Source organism: Gadus chalcogrammus, chromosome 19 (genome assembly GCF_026213295.1).
Source record: "Gadus chalcogrammus isolate NIFS_2021 chromosome 19, NIFS_Gcha_1.0, whole genome shotgun sequence".
Lineage (NCBI taxonomy): Eukaryota > Metazoa > Chordata > Actinopteri > Gadiformes > Gadidae > Gadus > Gadus chalcogrammus.
Window position 1 is genome coordinate 8,168,850 of NC_079430.1, and position 17,409 is coordinate 8,186,258.

General features: G+C 46.1%; 1 protein-coding gene across 4 annotated transcripts in view; it reads right to left on the minus strand.

The window, feature by feature from the left end:
* Nucleotides 1-61: 61 nt before the first annotated feature.
* Nucleotides 62-17,409, minus strand: part of sema4d (sema domain, immunoglobulin domain (Ig), transmembrane domain (TM) and short cytoplasmic domain, (semaphorin) 4D) — a 38,127-nt gene continuing 20,779 nt past the window's right edge. For 3 of the 4 annotated variants that reach the window (XM_056578286.1, XM_056578287.1, XM_056578288.1), the window contains 18 exons: nucleotides 16,872-17,005; nucleotides 15,300-15,445; nucleotides 15,081-15,143; nucleotides 14,522-14,620; nucleotides 14,087-14,180; nucleotides 13,037-13,153; nucleotides 12,438-12,586; nucleotides 11,079-11,254; nucleotides 9,983-10,139; nucleotides 8,948-9,170; nucleotides 8,365-8,477; nucleotides 7,624-7,793; nucleotides 7,222-7,268; nucleotides 6,270-6,650; nucleotides 4,098-4,337; nucleotides 2,558-2,770; nucleotides 1,926-2,017; nucleotides 63-1,586 (listed from right to left, as the gene is read on the minus strand). In XM_056578286.1, the coding sequence (XP_056434261.1) occupies nucleotides 1,557-1,586; nucleotides 1,926-2,017; nucleotides 2,558-2,770; nucleotides 4,098-4,337; nucleotides 6,270-6,650; nucleotides 7,222-7,268; nucleotides 7,624-7,793; nucleotides 8,365-8,477; nucleotides 8,948-9,170; nucleotides 9,983-10,139; nucleotides 11,079-11,254; nucleotides 12,438-12,586; nucleotides 13,037-13,153; nucleotides 14,087-14,180; nucleotides 14,522-14,620; nucleotides 15,081-15,143; nucleotides 15,300-15,445; nucleotides 16,872-16,968 (2,607 nt within the window). In that variant the 5' untranslated portion in view covers nucleotides 16,969-17,005 and the 3' untranslated portion in view covers nucleotides 63-1,556. Of the gene's footprint in view, nucleotides 1,587-1,925; nucleotides 2,018-2,557; nucleotides 2,771-4,097; nucleotides 4,338-6,269; nucleotides 6,651-7,221; nucleotides 7,269-7,623; nucleotides 7,794-8,364; nucleotides 8,478-8,947; nucleotides 9,171-9,982; nucleotides 10,140-11,078; nucleotides 11,255-12,437; nucleotides 12,587-13,036; nucleotides 13,154-14,086; nucleotides 14,181-14,521; nucleotides 14,621-15,080; nucleotides 15,144-15,299; nucleotides 15,446-16,871; nucleotides 17,006-17,409 lie in introns of all 4 variants that reach the window. The other variant, XM_056578285.1, reaches the window with a different exon arrangement.

Here is a 17,409-nt window from a genome sequence, read left to right on the forward strand (position 1 = left end):
AATGGTGAAGGAAAAATTGGTCTACACAATTTGCCTTCAGTCTCGATTCGCCACGGAAATTAAAACTGTAATACCACATTAAAAACAAACCGGTTTTCTTTCATACAAGACTCTAAACTAAAGGATTGATGTGCATTAGTTTGGTCTGGGATGTATCTTATGACTAGCTTGTGTGTGGCTTCCTGTGCGTGCGTGTGTACGTGCAGTTACAGCCATAGGATTTCTATACAAACATAGACTAAAGACAGAAACTAAAGAGTATGACCTTTAAACAGCATGCTGGAGGCGTTGGTCTACTGTAGAACAAGACCATAGTCCATTTAGCAGCAGCAATGCACAAACAAATTACCTTTACGCGATTTCAAATTCGTTACCGACGTCACTGGCTGTCATCACACAAGGGAGTGTTTTTTTTTTTTAAATGGGGAGCTTTAATCTGCATGGTACAAACAGTCTTGTCACGACTGACTTGTGAAGGAGTGAACTTGGAACATGCAAATGCCCTCGCTCTCTTAACACCCTCACACACCTCAATGAAAGGAGTTAACCAGGCTCCCAGTACAACATTTTTATTTGTGACCTATAAAGAAACAACCTGTTGCAACCCGTGACAAAAGATAAATTCAGAACTTTGCTTCAGAGCCTCAAGAATTATGCATTTTTAAAAAATTGTCCAACCCTTAGCAAGTGACGATAATAATACTCAAGAAAAGCAAGATTGACGTCAAGTGAATATTAAGATTGTCATTCATCCCACAATACAATCAAAAAGTGAAAATGTGTTATTGTTTCTATCACACGTACATGACACAGGGGTGCTGAAGGACGGTGAAGCAAGAGAAAGGTGTAAACTTTACACATAGGGTGCTTTCAACACATTAAGACCAATTTTCTGTGATTGCCTTTGCTCTCCCACCCAGAACTTCTATTTCTTATTTTTCACAGTCAAAAAACTGATATTACATCCAAGACAAAAAATTATAAACAGACTACAAATGAATAATTAATGAAAGTTAAGTAAGTGAACCGATTAATATATTATACAATTAACGATAGATCATATACCCTCACATTACAAAGGCCCCTTATTCTTTCACCACCAGGGGTCATGTTGATGAGCCTTTACTAGCCATTTAATGTGCAAGGTTTCCTTCTGGCTGGAAGCAGCAGAGTAGTGGACTGGATCAACCCGATGGAGTCGAACCGTCCGTCTGGGTGGACACGCCACAAAGTGACAGATTGTGAAAGGGCTTGAAATGGCTCATCAACCTCACACCTAGTGGTAAAACAAGGGCCCTTTAAGGCAACAGCTAAATCCTTTCCCCAGAGTATCCAGCACAGCAGGAACACCGGGGGACCCCTTAACAGAACACAGGGTGTCAGAGTAAGGCCTATGCATTCCGTAGGGTCTTATCAAGACTTTGCTACAATGCCCTGACATCACAATGCGTCAAGCTGTGCCATCGTGAGGCCTGCTGGTACACCAACGTCCAGGACTCTGGACGTGGACAATGTGTTGCTCAGAGGACGGTGGTGACGTAATGCACGCGACATCCTCACAGAGCTCCATGGCCATCGCAGCGATCCTGAAGACAACAAAGGAGTTCAGATCTTTGAAAAGCTAATTACAAGTAAGGCTGGGAACAATACAAAGCATCACTAACTACTACTACAAAAAGGCATCAAACATTTTTTTTTTAAAAGGGTGGGAATAGCTCCTAAATGTATCAAGCTAGGAACTAGTGACAATAATTAAACCAAAGAAGTCGTGTGTAACTATTACCCAATAACCCAACCCCCACTGCAATGTCCTCATTAAGAAGTTGCCCAAGCCAGCACTTATGGTCCAGAGTAATTTGGACTAGTGAGCCCAGTAGGACTCCTCAGACCTGAAGGGGGTGCCCCTCACCAGGACGTAGACCTACCCAGGCGTTCTCCCATCGTTTGAGCAGGTGCTCGTGCTCCGTGAGGGCTCCTCTCCACTGGGTCAGATCTCTGGCCGGGACGCTCTCCTGATCTATGCAGCAGGCCACCAGAAGGAACCATAACTGCCTAAATACATTAACACAACTCCCGAACCCGTCAGCGTTATATTTTCCGTGCTTCATTGTGAGCTGTTTTTACGCCAGTTAAGTCGCAGGAGTGACAAGAATAAGTACAGAACAAGAAAAACATAATTTATTAAGAATAATTTGACAAGGCAATATCCGAAACAGCAATGGATATCCCTCCTATTGGTTATTTATCCCTCTCTTGCCGTTAATCCCATTTACCTGAAAGTCCCAACCCCTCTCTTTTCTCCGCTAATCCCATGTAACAGAAAGTCCTGCACTCTCTTTTTGCCGCTAATCCCATATAACACAAAGTCCCGCCCTCTCTCTTTTCGTGGCTAATCTTATAACAGTAAGTCCCTTCCTCTCACCAATCACGCCGATTCAGACAGAGCATCCCATTCCAGGTGTTCTCCATGGTGAGCCGGGAAACAAGGTTAGCTCTCGCCCCAGTGCTTCCAGTACACTTGATGACCATTGGTCAGCACAAAACCCCTCCTCCTCACCTCCGATGGGAAGGCGGAGCTCCACCTCAGACACGTCGCTGCCGGCGCCGGCCTCGGCCACACAGCTGTAGGAGGCGTCCTTGATGAGCGGTCCCCCCTTCAGCCAGCTGCTCACCAGCACCTCGCTCTGACCCAGCTGCAGGCGGTACTCCATAATGGGTGTGTCCATACTGTGGCCATTGATCAGCCAATGAACACGAGTGTCGCTCGGGCCTGGGATGGATGCGATTGGACAAGCCGTGACTCATTGCAACAACAAAAAACGAAAAACACAACACAACCAAAAAAATATAGAGGATTCTTGAGGTGAATAGGACGTGCGTGAAGGTGCAATACTTGCCTTGGCTGTGTCCTTGGGGATATATGTTGGTTTCAACACACACTGCACTGCTTTGTTAATGGGAGCCGTCAGGATTAGATCATGCATGGGTCAGTTACTTGTCGGTACCAACGAAAGACTCAAGCTAACTCGATGCTTTTCTCTGCCACATTGAGTGGAATGACCCAGGCTTCCAAATATAGACTCCTCATATAAGTTAATGCATCGTTTTTAGTTTGTGTTATAAGTAACTGTTTTCAAAAGGAGTAACCAAAAAAGGGCAAAGGACACAGGCAGCGGCATCTCTGGTAAAAGGCACATTATTATCAAACTGCTGTTTGGTTGACTCAATTTGACCCCAACTGATTGATGAAAACTATTTTTGCCGTTCAAACCATCCGAAGTAAACCCTTGCGGTCATTGAATTGTTGTGGTTTAAAACCATTTACAATATTTCTTTATTCAGCTTAAGACCAAATAAATACAAATAAAGTCGATTTGAATGATTTTAAACTGAAAGACAAAGTCAAGTATTTTAAAACATTTGAATGTAACATTTATTCAAATCCCCTACAGCAGTATTCAAGATTTCCGAGAATCTATTTACATATTTAAAGGTATTATTTTCTCCATATATACAAATATATTTACACTTGTTTACAGGCACAAAGTTCTGGATAAAGTGTTGAAAAAAAAATATGATACAATGAGTCTCTATTCTTGAACATAGAAAAAAAAAAAGAAGCAATCCAGAAAAGTCCACCTCAAATGTCCCAAGACCCTCCGGCCAAAAACAATCAGGACTTGCACGTTAGTAACACATCAAGACTGCAAACCAGAACAGAGGGACGCTAGCAGGACAAACGACGATTTCCGCCAATTCTTGAGTACATTGACACACCTGCCCCTTTTTTAGGTTTTATGACACACACACACACACACACACACACACACACACACACACACACACACACACACACACACACACACACACACACACACACACACACACACACACACACACACACACACACACACACACACACACACACACGATTGGCAATGTAGAAGGAAAATTCCATGCAAGAAAAAGCGGAGAGTAGTGATTAGAAAAGTAAATGGGGGGCGGGGGGCATCAACCTGCACTCAAGTTCCTCAGGGATGCAGTTAAGGGCTAGAGCTGGCTCGGACAGTGGGTCAAAGGTCACAAACACCACTCACCAAGAGCCAGGCAGAAAAGCAAGAAGGCCTCCTGGGCGTGCAGCCCCCAGGCCTGGTCCTTCAGCAGGGGGGGCAGCAGCCTCACCTCGGCCTCCCCCCCTCCCGCCACACCCACGCTGGGCTCGGAGGGGGAGGAGGACATGGAGGAGGAGGAGGAGGAGGAGGAGGAGGAGGAGGAGAGGACAGAGCGAGAGCTACCTTCAGAAGACAGGGAGGCGGAGGAGGAAGAGGTGGCCGGGGCTGTGAGGGAAGAAAGGGGATGGGGGGGGGGATGGAGACGGAGGAGAGAGGAGTGAGGACAGCTGACGAAGAAGAGGGGACGTGCGAAAGGGAGGGGAAAAAAGGTGGGGAATGACAGAGAGATGAAACTCAAGCAGAGTAGGAGATGCAGTGATTTGAGTCGTGTCTCAGTGTCAGTTAAATAATAGCTTTCTGGAAATACTCTAATACTTAAAGCTCAATTAAATTAAAAAGAACAAAAATACAAAAAATGCGATTGTATCCCAGGCTCATATTTCAGTGAAAAAAAGAGGTTTATCAAGCAAATGGTCTTAAATTAGACGCGTTATGAATGGTTATTGTCACACCATACTGGGGAATAGGACTAGTAGAAGTTAATATGGCACAGCACAACAACTCCGGGACGAACAGTTGAACGCCCTTCTTCAGCATGTCAGACTTCACGCGTCAGTGACTTTCTCAAAGTGGTTCCAATCCTCTTTAAGTCTTTTGCATTTTCCGGTTCAAATGTTATCAAGCGGTCAAAGTCTCCCCCGTCCATATTTATTGGATATCCCCTAGTTTCACACACGCACGCAAATACGTCGGAGGTTAAATCCTTCAAACGCACGTTTCCTCCATTCCGTTGTGGTCTCTCGTGTTGACATCCTCTGTACCGTCGGTATCGCTGATCGCTGCGGTCCACAGACATCATGCTCAACGGTGACAACATTCAAGAAAGGAAACGCAGGTACGATCCCCCCGTACCAAAGCCAACTCAGTCCCTGAGGAGTCACAGATCACACTAGGGATGGTTTAAAAACACGCCGCTCCCCCAGATATCTGGTAGCCCCAAAGGATCTACCATAAGTTTACAAAAGAAAAAAGTATCAAGACGCAGGCCCCAACACTGCACAAAGTTAACATGGCTCCAATCTGGTCAACATTAATTTAACTTACCAATTTGGTAAACAAATGTTTCCAATTTGGAATTTAACTAGAAATCTTTTTATAGCTGGACTACGGTCATCGGTTGTCCAACGATCCGTTGGTTCTATCGGAGAGTTGAGGGGGAGGCAAAACACTTGAGTTTACCACCGTCGGCATCGGCCATATTTTCACATTTCACAATTCTACCTCGAAAGGAAGCAGCTTGTAGAGTCGGACGCACTATAAATACTTTCTGTGCTCGGCGTGGGGGTGAATGAAAAAAAAAAAAAAGCAGATTTTCGCGCTAGCAGCTCGGTTCGTCCGCGTCGGCAAACTCGATGTGCTGCGAGTCCGAGTCCACGTCGAAGGGCTTCTCGCTGGAGGGACTGTCGCTGCCGCCGCCGCCGCCAAACCCGTGCGACGGGATCTTCCCGTTGCCGCAGTCGGGCTCCGTCTCGTAGCCCGTGTCGCGGAGCGCGCGCAGCTGGCTCTGGGTGGTGTTGGTGGCGGTGGTGTTGGCGGTGGGGGTCGGGGTGGGGGTCTGGCTGCCGTTCTGCTGGCCCTCGGGCCGCGGCGCCAGCTTCAGCTTCTCGGCGGCCGGGGGCTCCATGAGGCCGCCCTCGCAGGCGCGGTACTCGGGCCGCAGCGGGGACTTGTGGCCCCCCACCAGCGCGGCCCGCAGCCGCAGGCAGGGCGCCGGCAGGTAGCGCATGTAGCAGTTGTAGGCCAGCGCCGCCAGGAAGAGGAAGAAGAAGAGCAGGAAGAGGCAGAGGAGGGCCGCCGCGTTGCCCCTCTGCAGGTACTGCGCCGAGGGGTCCCGCGCCTCCGGGCCCCCGGGGGCCTTGGAGCTGGGCTGGAGGGGGTGGTGCCGGGGCTGCAGCCGCAGCGTGCCGCCGCCGCCGCCGCCGCCGCCGGGGGGCGGGGTTAGTGGGGAGTCGGTGCGGGGCTGGGGGGGCGGCGGCGGCAGCGGGGGGGAGAGGCGGGCCGGGGTTAGCGGGGAGGGCCCCGGCGTGTTAGCGTTACCTTCGGGGAAGGGGTCGCCGAGCGGGCCGCTGCGGCCCAGCTCCGGGGCGGCGCGGCCCAGGTCCTTGCGGGGGCCCCGGGGGGCCGGGGGGGCGGCCAGCACCAGGGTGTAGGCGGCCACCTGCCGGCTGAAGTTCTTGCCGGCGGCCGGGGCCCACTCCAGGGACCAGCACTCGTAGCGGCCCTGGTCCTCGGGGCCCACGCTGTAGATGAGCAGGCCCCCCTCGCCGATGAAGTGGAAGCGCGAGGCCTCGGTGAGCGCCGAGCCGTTGAGCCGCCACGACACCAGCGCCAGGTTGGAGGGCGGCGCGCACGGGAGCTCCGCCGAGCTGCCCGGACGCACCAGCACGCGCCCGTAGTCCCGGGGGGAGAGCGCCGCCACTGGGGGGGGGGTGACAATGTTAAAGGTCCCGTGTTGTACCACCAGGTGTGGGTGGGGTTAGCCGTTACGAGCCATTTTCAAAATTGGCCTCTTCTGACATCACAAGTGGGCGTGTCCACCTAGGTCTGTGCTGGATAGATGAGCAGCGTTGGCTACAGTCCACTGGGTAGGCTGGTAGACTGATCTATCCAGGGTTCATATAGTTGGACACGCTCACTCGTCAGAAGAGGCAGATATTCAAAACGGCGTTGGTATAATGTAAAACCTGGTGGTATATGTCACCTTGTGGTTCTTTGTTCTCTTTCAAATGTCGTGATTTTTCTTTTAAATTTGATCACTGCCTATGTAAAGCAATAACGACCCTGGTGTGAAGGGTGCCCTTTAGAAAGTATTGCCTTGTTAGTAGGAATCTGTCTTCATAGGGAGAAAGTCAAGAAAGTTTTCCACTATCATTTGACATGAGTACCATCATCCAGCCAAGACCAGAATGTTGACTGTTCTCGTGATGAGGTCATGTCAAGAATGTTTTGTTGTTGTCTCATGCGCATCCAGTCATGCATCTTCTCTTACCTGCAGGACAGGAATCTGCGTCACCTTTTAAACTCTGGATCAGACCGCTGAAATGACAAAGAGCAGTGTGCTTAAAAGGTCAGTACGAGGAGCACCGAAAGAACAATGGCTGACTGAGGTGAACGAGATAAATGAACCGGTTGTGGAAGTCTCGAAGAAATAAACTACATGGAAAACTATTCATTTACAAATCAAACCATACTGAAAAAAAATATTCATGATTATTTGATAATACTCAAAACAGGGGATACTTCATTGTTAATATTAGCTTTAGGATATGTTCAGGTGTTATATAAAGCTTATTCATTTCTGAAATGCATCAGATTTGACTGCAGATAGACAGAAACGTTTCCAAGGGTCTCCAGCGTAGAGCAAACCGCTATTAACAAAGTATCTACTCACTTCTGCGTTTTTGGGCGGTCGAGTATATTGACGCAGGCCGAAGAGCTGGGGTCCCAGGCACAGTAGGGGTCCCGGGCCAGCACACACTGGTCACATGACAGGTACTTCCCACAGAAGGCGGTGGGGGATTGGACCACGCCGGAGTCTGACCCGGCGTACAGGGAGCGGGTCTGTCGAAGGTACACATCCATGTTAGTATCAACCATACTGTACTATCAACCATACTGCGGCAGAGTCCCTCTGCACCTCACTTCTGTGTGTAGAGGGTACTGGTGTAGTAAGCTATGAACCAGTCATACACTCGCTAGGTGGATAAAGCATTCTACATTTATATTCATTTATTTATTCAGCTATCATCCCATCAGCTATCAACCCACATCATCTAAAGCGTGACTCATATGGCTTTTGAAAGAGGGTTGCAATGTGTTGCTTCGTGTTACCAATAGTTGTGTATCAAGATGGAAACACAATAAGTATATGTTACATATACACACTAGAGCAAAGATAAAGATTACCAAAATATCAAACAGCATAGACTGCCATAGGTGGCGCCAAAGAGAACAGAAACAGAGCTTCAAGACTGCCACTTGAGGACACAGACGCATTGCATGAGTGCACAAACATTTCCCACCGTGAATCACGGTCAGGGAAAATCCCCAGTTCCCTGCGCCCAGAGTGAGTCACGGCATCCATTATATATAGTCGTTCATATGCATAATATATCTATCCACTTCCTCTGACCTCGGAGGACAACAGCAGGTTCTTGATGGCCCCGCCGCTCTTGATCAGCTGGATCTCCTCCACCATGTGCACCTCTCCCTCGTCCAGGACCGACTTATGCAGGACTCCGGTGTCTAGAGGGACAGACGCTTAGCCATTAACCCCCACACATGAAACTAGGGCTGAACCATTTGGGGAATGATCCAATTGCGATTATTTTGACCAATATTGCGATTGCGATTTAATATGCGATTTTTTACATTTATTGAGTTCCTTATAGTCTGTATTATTCACCAAAAAAGCAATAAATCATTCTTTAGTTTGACCAAAACAACATTGGAAGCATTCAACATATAAACTGCTCTTTCATTTAGGCCAGGCCTATGTGTTGGGATTAATTGATACAACATCTCTATTTAACCATTGAATTGTCAAAGAAAAATAAATATAAATCTTAGTCAGTAAAGGTAACAAATCACCCCATCAAAATATCACAGCCTTTGCGATTTGCATATCGCGTTCTGTTACATTGCGATGTCGGTTTGAATTCGACTCATCGTCCAGCCCTACAGGAAACCTGCGTTTAACAGCGGGCTGCACCCACCGGTGCCGGTGAAGATGACGTCGTAGGCGCGTCCGTCCAGCGCCGTCACCCGGTCCACGGCGATCTGGGTGTAGTTGACGTCCTTGGTGATGAGGTGGGGCCGCCCGCCCACCGGCAGCACGGGGTCCTCCAGGAGGGGGTGGTCTTTGACGAACTGCAGCGTCTTGTCGGGCAGGTGCAGCGAGCTGTTGATGTTCTCCTGCCGCATGGCATTGTCGATGCACTAGGGGGGGGGGGGGATTTGGTGGTTACGTTTTATAGAGAGGATGAACCGGTGATGACGCAATCACTGAATGTGAGGGCTGAGTAAGATGAGGAGTCTTTAAATCATTGTAGCTAACGTCATCTCTTATGACATTTGTGCCATATTTTATATCACTCGGTTTCTGGGAAGAATTTGTGAAAGATGTACTTTAAATTGTGGAACGCTAAAACTAATTACTTCATGTTGAAATTAATATAGAATATCAATGCGTTTCATGCAATTATTTGAAGTTCATTGGTTATGAAAACTTGGTCACGCAACCGTTTAATGTAGGGAGTTTTAACTGTGTCAGAGCACACAGTTCAATCCACCCATGTACAGTATATGTCAAAAGGATTATGTCATTGACTCTATAACTCTCATACAATTAACACAGAAGTTATGAAACTACATCATCCATCAAGACAGAATAGGGCTTCAACATCAGAATGCATTATGGGAGATTTGTTGGAGAGACACTCCCATTTTGAGGTTTAGTACTGTCAATTCCTAAACCAACGTACCATAACCTAGGCTAATGAAAACGTTGTTTTGCCGCTCCTCGCATGAGAAAAGCTGTGGTAGTTTAAAAAACAACAGTGTCCTCCCATAATGAAAACACATTTCTCGATGAATGAAAAAAAAACATTCCTACTACCAAGACAAAAACCAACATTCCGGTGCATCCAAAATGGAGGTGATTGTGACTTCACGGTCAACAAGCCCAATAAGTTAGCTGTGGAGACTTTTTTGGGGGGGGGGGGTAAGGCTATAAAGAGAGGTCCTCTTACCGCTCCGGGCCGTGGTGACGGGGTGATGCCGTTGTAGCGGACCCACTTGGTGTGGGACTGCTCCACGGTGGCCTTCTGCATGTACTTCCCCTTGGAGAACACCTCGTCCACCAGCGCCATGTTGTACACACACACGGCCGAAAGGCCCACGTTGCCCCTGGTGGTGGGAGGAGGGAGAGACAGAGAGGGTGAGGCAGAGAGAGAGAAAGGTAGACGATGAGGAATTGGTTTAGAAGGAGAGAGAGAAAAAGTGTGGGAAAAAAAAGTAATATTATTTTAATGAATTTATTCTTTTATGCATTTATTGTTTTCTATGCATAAAAAATAAATAATAAAAATCTATTTATTAGCAGATTTTGTATTCCATTAGAGATATATTTAATATTCTTATCAATTATTTTCTTTATATGTTTTATAATAAATATGCGACTATTGTGAGGAGGCATCCTGTTATGTCACCATGGCAGTTAGGCATTAGGAATACGGTCGATGAGTTTCGGTAATACAAGACATCTCTAGTGTATTCCCAAAGCACTACTTAGAGCAGGCAGATTCAATTCCATGAGTCCTTTTAAGAGCTGTCTGAATCCTCAATATGCCATTTAATAACCTCATGGCCGGGCATTCATTTCCTTTAGCCCTCCTCACCCCTCCCCTCGACTAGTTGGATAGGGTGTGTCTGTCTGTCTGTCTCTGTGTCTATGTGTGTCTCTCTGATACACAGATGGAAATACCCTTAGTGCAAAAACCCTGGATGGGAAATGAACATGTTTCATAAAAGGAAATTAAAACATCCATCAACAAATTGAAGACACTGTTTTGTTGATACAAAAACAGCAATATAGTACATCAAGGGAGTGTGAGCTGTACATATGATACAAGAATCATTATGTTTTTATTCTAAAACAAGGGAACAAGGCCAAGGCTAGCTGAATGTAGTGTTGATACATGTTCATTTAATAATGAAGTGACATGAATAATAACTCTCATATTACAGTTAAAACACCACTACAATTCTTAATAAAAACATAAGAGGTAGAAGCTGAAGCAGAAAAATAATGGTAATTATAAAAATCATAAATATAACCCTACTGACCACTGGGATGTGAAGACGGCGTAGATGAGCGTGTTGCGCCAGTCCTCCGCCTCCAGGACGAACACGTCGTGCACCACGTTGAACACGAAGTTGAGCTCGGGCATGGAGCACACCAGCTTGGCCTTCAGGAAGGACGTCCACTTCTTCTGCAGCGTGCGCTGACCGCCCAGGTCTCCCTATAGGTGGGGGGCGTTCACAGACTTTACTACCCACTGCTGGTGGTTAGTGAGGTCCCCCCCTTCACTATAAAGCGCTTTGGGGACTTGAAAAGCGCTATATAAATTCAATGATTATTAATATTATTATTATTGGTCAAATGCTCATCGAATTCGGGCAAAGGGAGGAATAATAATAATAAGAATAAAATGAATACATTTTATTTCAGTGCACCTTTCAAACACTCAAGGTCGCCTTACAGTTAAGCCAAGCATAATACAATCTAAAAACAGCCAATATAGTGAAAACAAACACATTTTTTAAATAAACAATGCAACAAAGTTGTTAATTTGGCTGGTGGGTGGAGTTAAGCTGGAGTGAGAGAGAGCGAGCTAGAGCGATTGAGGGAGAGAGAGAGATAAATAGGGGAGCAGGAGATCAAAGAGGTTGAAGGAAAGACGAGTTATCTGGAATAAGGAACTAAAAACCACATTGACTTTAATTTCCCATTCGTGGTATGCTTCAGCAAAAGCACGCAGTGACATTGATAGATCTGCGGACTAGTGTAGGCCCTCGCTTTGTTTAGGGACATGTTTCGGGCAAAAATGTTCACGATATGATCAAACAGTGACAGTGTGTGTGGAGTGGGAGTACGAGTGTATATGGTGTGTGGTCCTGCCAAGCCTCACATGTAGGGTCAAGACCCCCACCCCTAAGGAGCTGGATTCCAACAGGGCCCACCCATGCTAGGAATGTACGCACTCGCGGTATTGTAAGACGCATTGGATGGAAGCGTCTTCCCAACGCCTGATATGATGGTGGATTATTTAAATGGGGTTGCGGCTGGCTTCTCGAAGGTTGCTTATCTATTCTTCGGAATCTCTGCTCTCATGAGTCATTCCTCTATGTTCCTAAAATAAGTAGTTTGATGAAAGATAACCACATGCAGGCACACAATACACTAAACAGAAACACAAGCGACACACACACACACAAAAGACACAAATGACACAGAAAGAAACGACACTCAAACACACAAACACAGAGAAACATGACACACAGACACCCCCATCCCCACAAACAAAGAGGTATATAAAGCCAGGGGAGGGGAGGGGGGGGGGGGGGGGGGCGTGATGCGGGACATGGGTGACGTGCACAGTGACGTGCACAGTGACGTGCACGCTGACGCGCCCACCGACCGACCTTGCAGACGCGAGCCACCCGGGGGATGAAGAGCTTGCCGAAGAACTCGTACTCCACGGACACCTCGGTGAAGAAGTAGTAGATCTTGTCGTCCTCCCCGGCAGGACCCCCGCCCTCCCGGATCACGTCCGCGAACACGAAGCTGGGCTCTGGGGGGGAGGGGTTGAGAGGGGCTGTGACTCAGCACCTCCGTTTGGGGGCTGTGACTCAGCACTTCCGTAAAGGTAGCATTAAATCATCCCGTACACACAATGGTCCGTCTGCGTACGTGACTTTGTGACTAATACACTGAATAAAAGACTTTAGAAACCTGGAGATTTTATCATTTTTCACAGTAGTAGGTTAAGGGCTTTACAGCATTTAGGTGCAAGGAAGGCAAATTACTCAACTAGATTAATCAAAGATAAACAAAATATGAAATACTATGAAATATTATTTTATTATGAATCTATACAAAATATTAAATACACACAATATATTAATAAGAAAGGACAGGTGGAGAGCCCTGCCTTAATGCCAATGTCATGTTTCTTGCCAAAATGGAAAGGAGTTTTGATTGGCTGCGTAGGGTGGCACGGGGTCATGTGACGCTGACTCACCATTGAGCCATGACGTGGAGTACTCTGTGCGCAGCAGGGCCTGCTGAGGGGAGTACCGCGAGATGATGGGTTCACTGCCCAGGAAGTTATACACCGTGCCGGAGTAGAGCTCGCCATCTGGGATAATCAAGGTTGTGTTGAGTATTAATAAGGACCAGGGCTAGCAGATAGGCTAGTCGACTACCAGCCGAAAAGGTTGTGGGTTTGAACCCCAATGTCCACAAGCTACCTGTAGTAAGATGACCTTGTAAACTATCTGCTGAAAAATGAAAACGATTACCACAATTCACTTCTTTTTTGGCCGACGGACATTTACTTTTTTTGAAAGGTAATAGTTCCTACCAGGATAAGATATTAATACATAGTAGGGCTGGGTAATACCAGGTACCTCACAATTCAATTCAATTTGATTCTTTAGGTCTTCATTCGTTTCGATATTGATTCGATATTGATCCAATTGCTTCGATATCGATACAATAATACGTCCAGATGACAAAAATACCTAAATTTTATTAAGAATTAACCATTTCATAATGAATTAACCATTTCATTGTGCTAAGGAAATACACCATTGTATAGTATTGTTCCTGAGCTAAACTTGCAGCATAAACAAAATAATCATAACATGGACAAATGTAAAAGGGCATGAACTTTTAGGCATACTCGCTTCTAGATTACAATGACTGAGTATGTTTTTTTTGTTTGTTTTTTATGGAAATAATCGATTTAAAAAAATTCCGAATCCAAATTGAATCGAGAACAAATTAATTGCAGCGCATTGATGAATCGACATTTTTATCCAGCCCTAATACATAGTATTATTCTTATGGCATATATTATCGTTTTTGGAAAAAGCCACCTTGGTTGAGTTGTTTTGTCTTTGTCGACCTGAATATATCAGGGCTTTGGTGAAAAAACCCAGACTGCGAGGGATTTCCTAAAAACTCTCCCAAATTATTTTATTATCTGGGATTACCGTAATAGTACGGAGGGGACAGGGCGGATGACCAAAAAACCTCTTTGTGACCCCGTTTAATTCTGTTTACTCACCAACCATGACGGTGGTGACGCTGTGCGACGGGTCGAAGGCACACTTCCCCCGGCCGTCCTCCGCCCGGCCCTCCAGCACAAAGTCTTTGATCGACTGTGGAAGACACAAAGTGCAGAAACACAACAGTTGTTTAGTCTGACATTTTAGCGTTTTTTTACAGCATTATAACGTCACGTAACATCTTTAGATTTTACATTTAGGGCATTTGCCAGACCCTTTAACCCAAAGCGACATTTGTGATGTTTTAGGAAGGACTGTTGATTCAAACTCCGATAGGGGACAGGATAATACACCTGCTATGGTGTTTGACACCCAGCTAAAAGGTACTGAGTTCGATCCCCAACATCAGCAGTATGCATCCATGAGCCAGATACTACTGGGGCACTGGGGATAAACGCTGTGCTAAAACCATTACTAAATGACCGGTAGCTTACCAGATAGTCACACTGTGGTTGGAAGGCGTGCGTCCCACACACGTACAGGTGCTCCTCGTTCAGCACCTGCAGCACCCGGATGTAGTTCAGGCAGTCCTTCTGCAGACAGACAGCAGACAACAATCCTCGTCATTATTCATGCCATCATTAACACTATTAGAGTCACAGTGTGTAATGTTTCATTAAGCTCGGAGCTTGAAATGGCCGAGACCTTTCTGTAGTCACTGATCGCTGATCAATGGTGATTTTAATAAGGTCATCAGTGATGAAATCACGTCCTCAAACTGATATATTCTACATAGAAACAATGCTGGCCAGGCTGTACCTCCCTTTTGTTACAATAATCTTACAATCAACACATACTTAAGCTTTCTATTTCGGAAAGTCTCTCGACTACCAACTGGGAAGGGGCTCAATTCACACATTCAGCCTATAATTATTACATCCCTGTGCCAACTTGTTTTCCACCATTTAAAAAATAATGAGTCATAATCAGTTCTCAGAACCGATTGAAGAACACAACGACGGGAAGAACCCTTTCAGAGAGTTCAGCGCTCACCTCTTTAGATTTCCCCTTCAGCATGCACATGCTCATAGGCGTATCCGCAACCTTCCACTGGACCTGGGGAGGTGGACAACCACAGTACATCAATCACACCCTCCCGTCCCAAAACACTCAAGGTTCAACATGTGATCATAATTATTACAAAGAATGTATCATGTATTTATCATCTGTATCATCCGTTTCATCTATTGGCTGCATCATTCATGGCCGTACCTTGTTGTTGCGGACCGTCACGTTCCTCTTGCTCAGCTCAAAGATGGCCTCCCGGGCGCCGACGTACAGCGCGTCCCTCGTCTCGCTCAGCAGCAGAGTGGAGTAGTTGAAGACCCCCGGCTCGGAGAACTCCAACAGGTCCACGTCTGAGGGCACCAGAGGGAGGGGGTGGGATTATATTATGAACGACGCCTGAAGCAGTACGCCGGTGTTAGAAAACGGTGTTGACGGGTCACCTTGGAGACACGATTTACAAAATGTGAATCTATGTCTGAGGGATAGACCTGTTGCTTGATTTAAATCTTGGATTATTTACAGCTTCAGACATAACATTAAGACAATCGAGTTAAAACAGCCCTGATAGTATTTGTAAAAGAATACAATCTTTGGTTAAAAAATAAATAGTAAGGATTATATGCATATTATACAGATAAAACATACTAGGAAAGACTTATTATTGTATGCCAACACATTTATCTGTTTTGGATAATTCTTGGTTTTGTAATCTTGTGTCCAGAGATCCAAATTTAGCTCCTTGTTAGCTATGCTTATGGAGGAGTTGGGCATTCTTGCGAGTGAGTGTATCTTTAGTAACCCCTGTGTGTTACTATGTATACTATCCAAGGCCTCATCGAGAACAGTGTACGTGTGTGCGTGTCCGTCTCTGTGTATGTGTGTGTGTTTGTGTATGTGTCCCTCAGTATGTGTGTGTGTGTCTTGCCACCAGGTGCAAAGCAGCTCAGGTTGCGCCTCAACAGAAACGGCATGTCGACCAAAACCAAACACCTGCCCCGAACGCCTCAAAGAATGAGCGAGAGAGAAGAAAAGACGCTTCCCTCCAGAGAGGGTGAAAGAGAGGGTGTGTGAGGGTGTGTCTGTGTGAAAGATTCAGTGGAGCTACTTAAGTTGCTGCTTACAAGAAAACAAAGACTTGGTGTTCAAAGTTTCAAGCAGGAAGAGGAGTATCGTCTCAGGGAATATAGAAGATATTCTGCCCAATGAAAAATGTCACAATAATACAAGCATACACGTTTATAGTTCAGCCTGTGTTAAGTGGTTGATGATCCACAATCCAGACATTTGAGGTTAAATTTGATTTGGCATTTTATATATATTGTTAAAATTAAGATGATTTAAGTTATAACCGAGTAACAATTATATATTCTAACTACATCTTAAAAAAAATTACCTAAAACATTTATTTTAGGGGACTCGAGAGTTATAGTAATGTCAAATCCTAAATAAATGTGCAATCAGTAGCCGAAGCTCATCAAATCTTTGTTCAGCCATGTCTCGCATTATAACAGCTGTGGCAGTTTCAGACACAACAATGTCTCCACACATCGACTAATAATTCATAAAAGCAACGCCTAAACAACGACCAAACCACTATTACTCCCAGCAACATTCCTTTGCGCCTATACTTCAAAAATGGAGGCAGTCGCTACGCTGTGACCACACAGTTTGAAAATCCCTAAAGCGCTCTCCTTAGAGCCCAAAGAAGCCTTACTGGAAAACATGAAACAAACAGACGAGCCAAGAGAACGACGGTAAAAGGTTGTTGTGGGTTACCTTGGTGCTTCCAGGTGGTGCGGGGCCCGCTGTGGGGCCCGTGGCTGGAGACCTCCAGAAGGAGGCCCAGGAACACGCCCAGCACTCCCAGGCCCATGTTGGACTCTGCTAACCTGGGCACCGTCAGGTTCCCTCTGCAACACACACACAAGCACACGCCGTGAACACCAACAGGACACGTGACAGGATTCTCTTCCTTTCTTTTGATTGTGTGGGCCGCCGGTTGAGGCCTTAATCGCGGGTCTCATCAGATCAAAGCGTGCGGATGGACACCTAAGAGCTTTGTTTTCACATTTCTTTACCCGGATAGTTGAGCCGGTCATGAGCGGTACTAAAAAAAATAATCATAAAAGCGTTGCAAAAAAAACAAGCAAAACACAGGCTAAGGCGGAGAACGTATCACGGTTGAAATATTAAACCGCCCCCCTGCGTCAAAACAATTCAAGGTCTTTAATAGGTAACCTTAAAACCACCAGCTGATCCTAATCAAAATAATTCATGCGCGTGACTCAGCTCCCGCCCTCGTTAAGACCTCCAC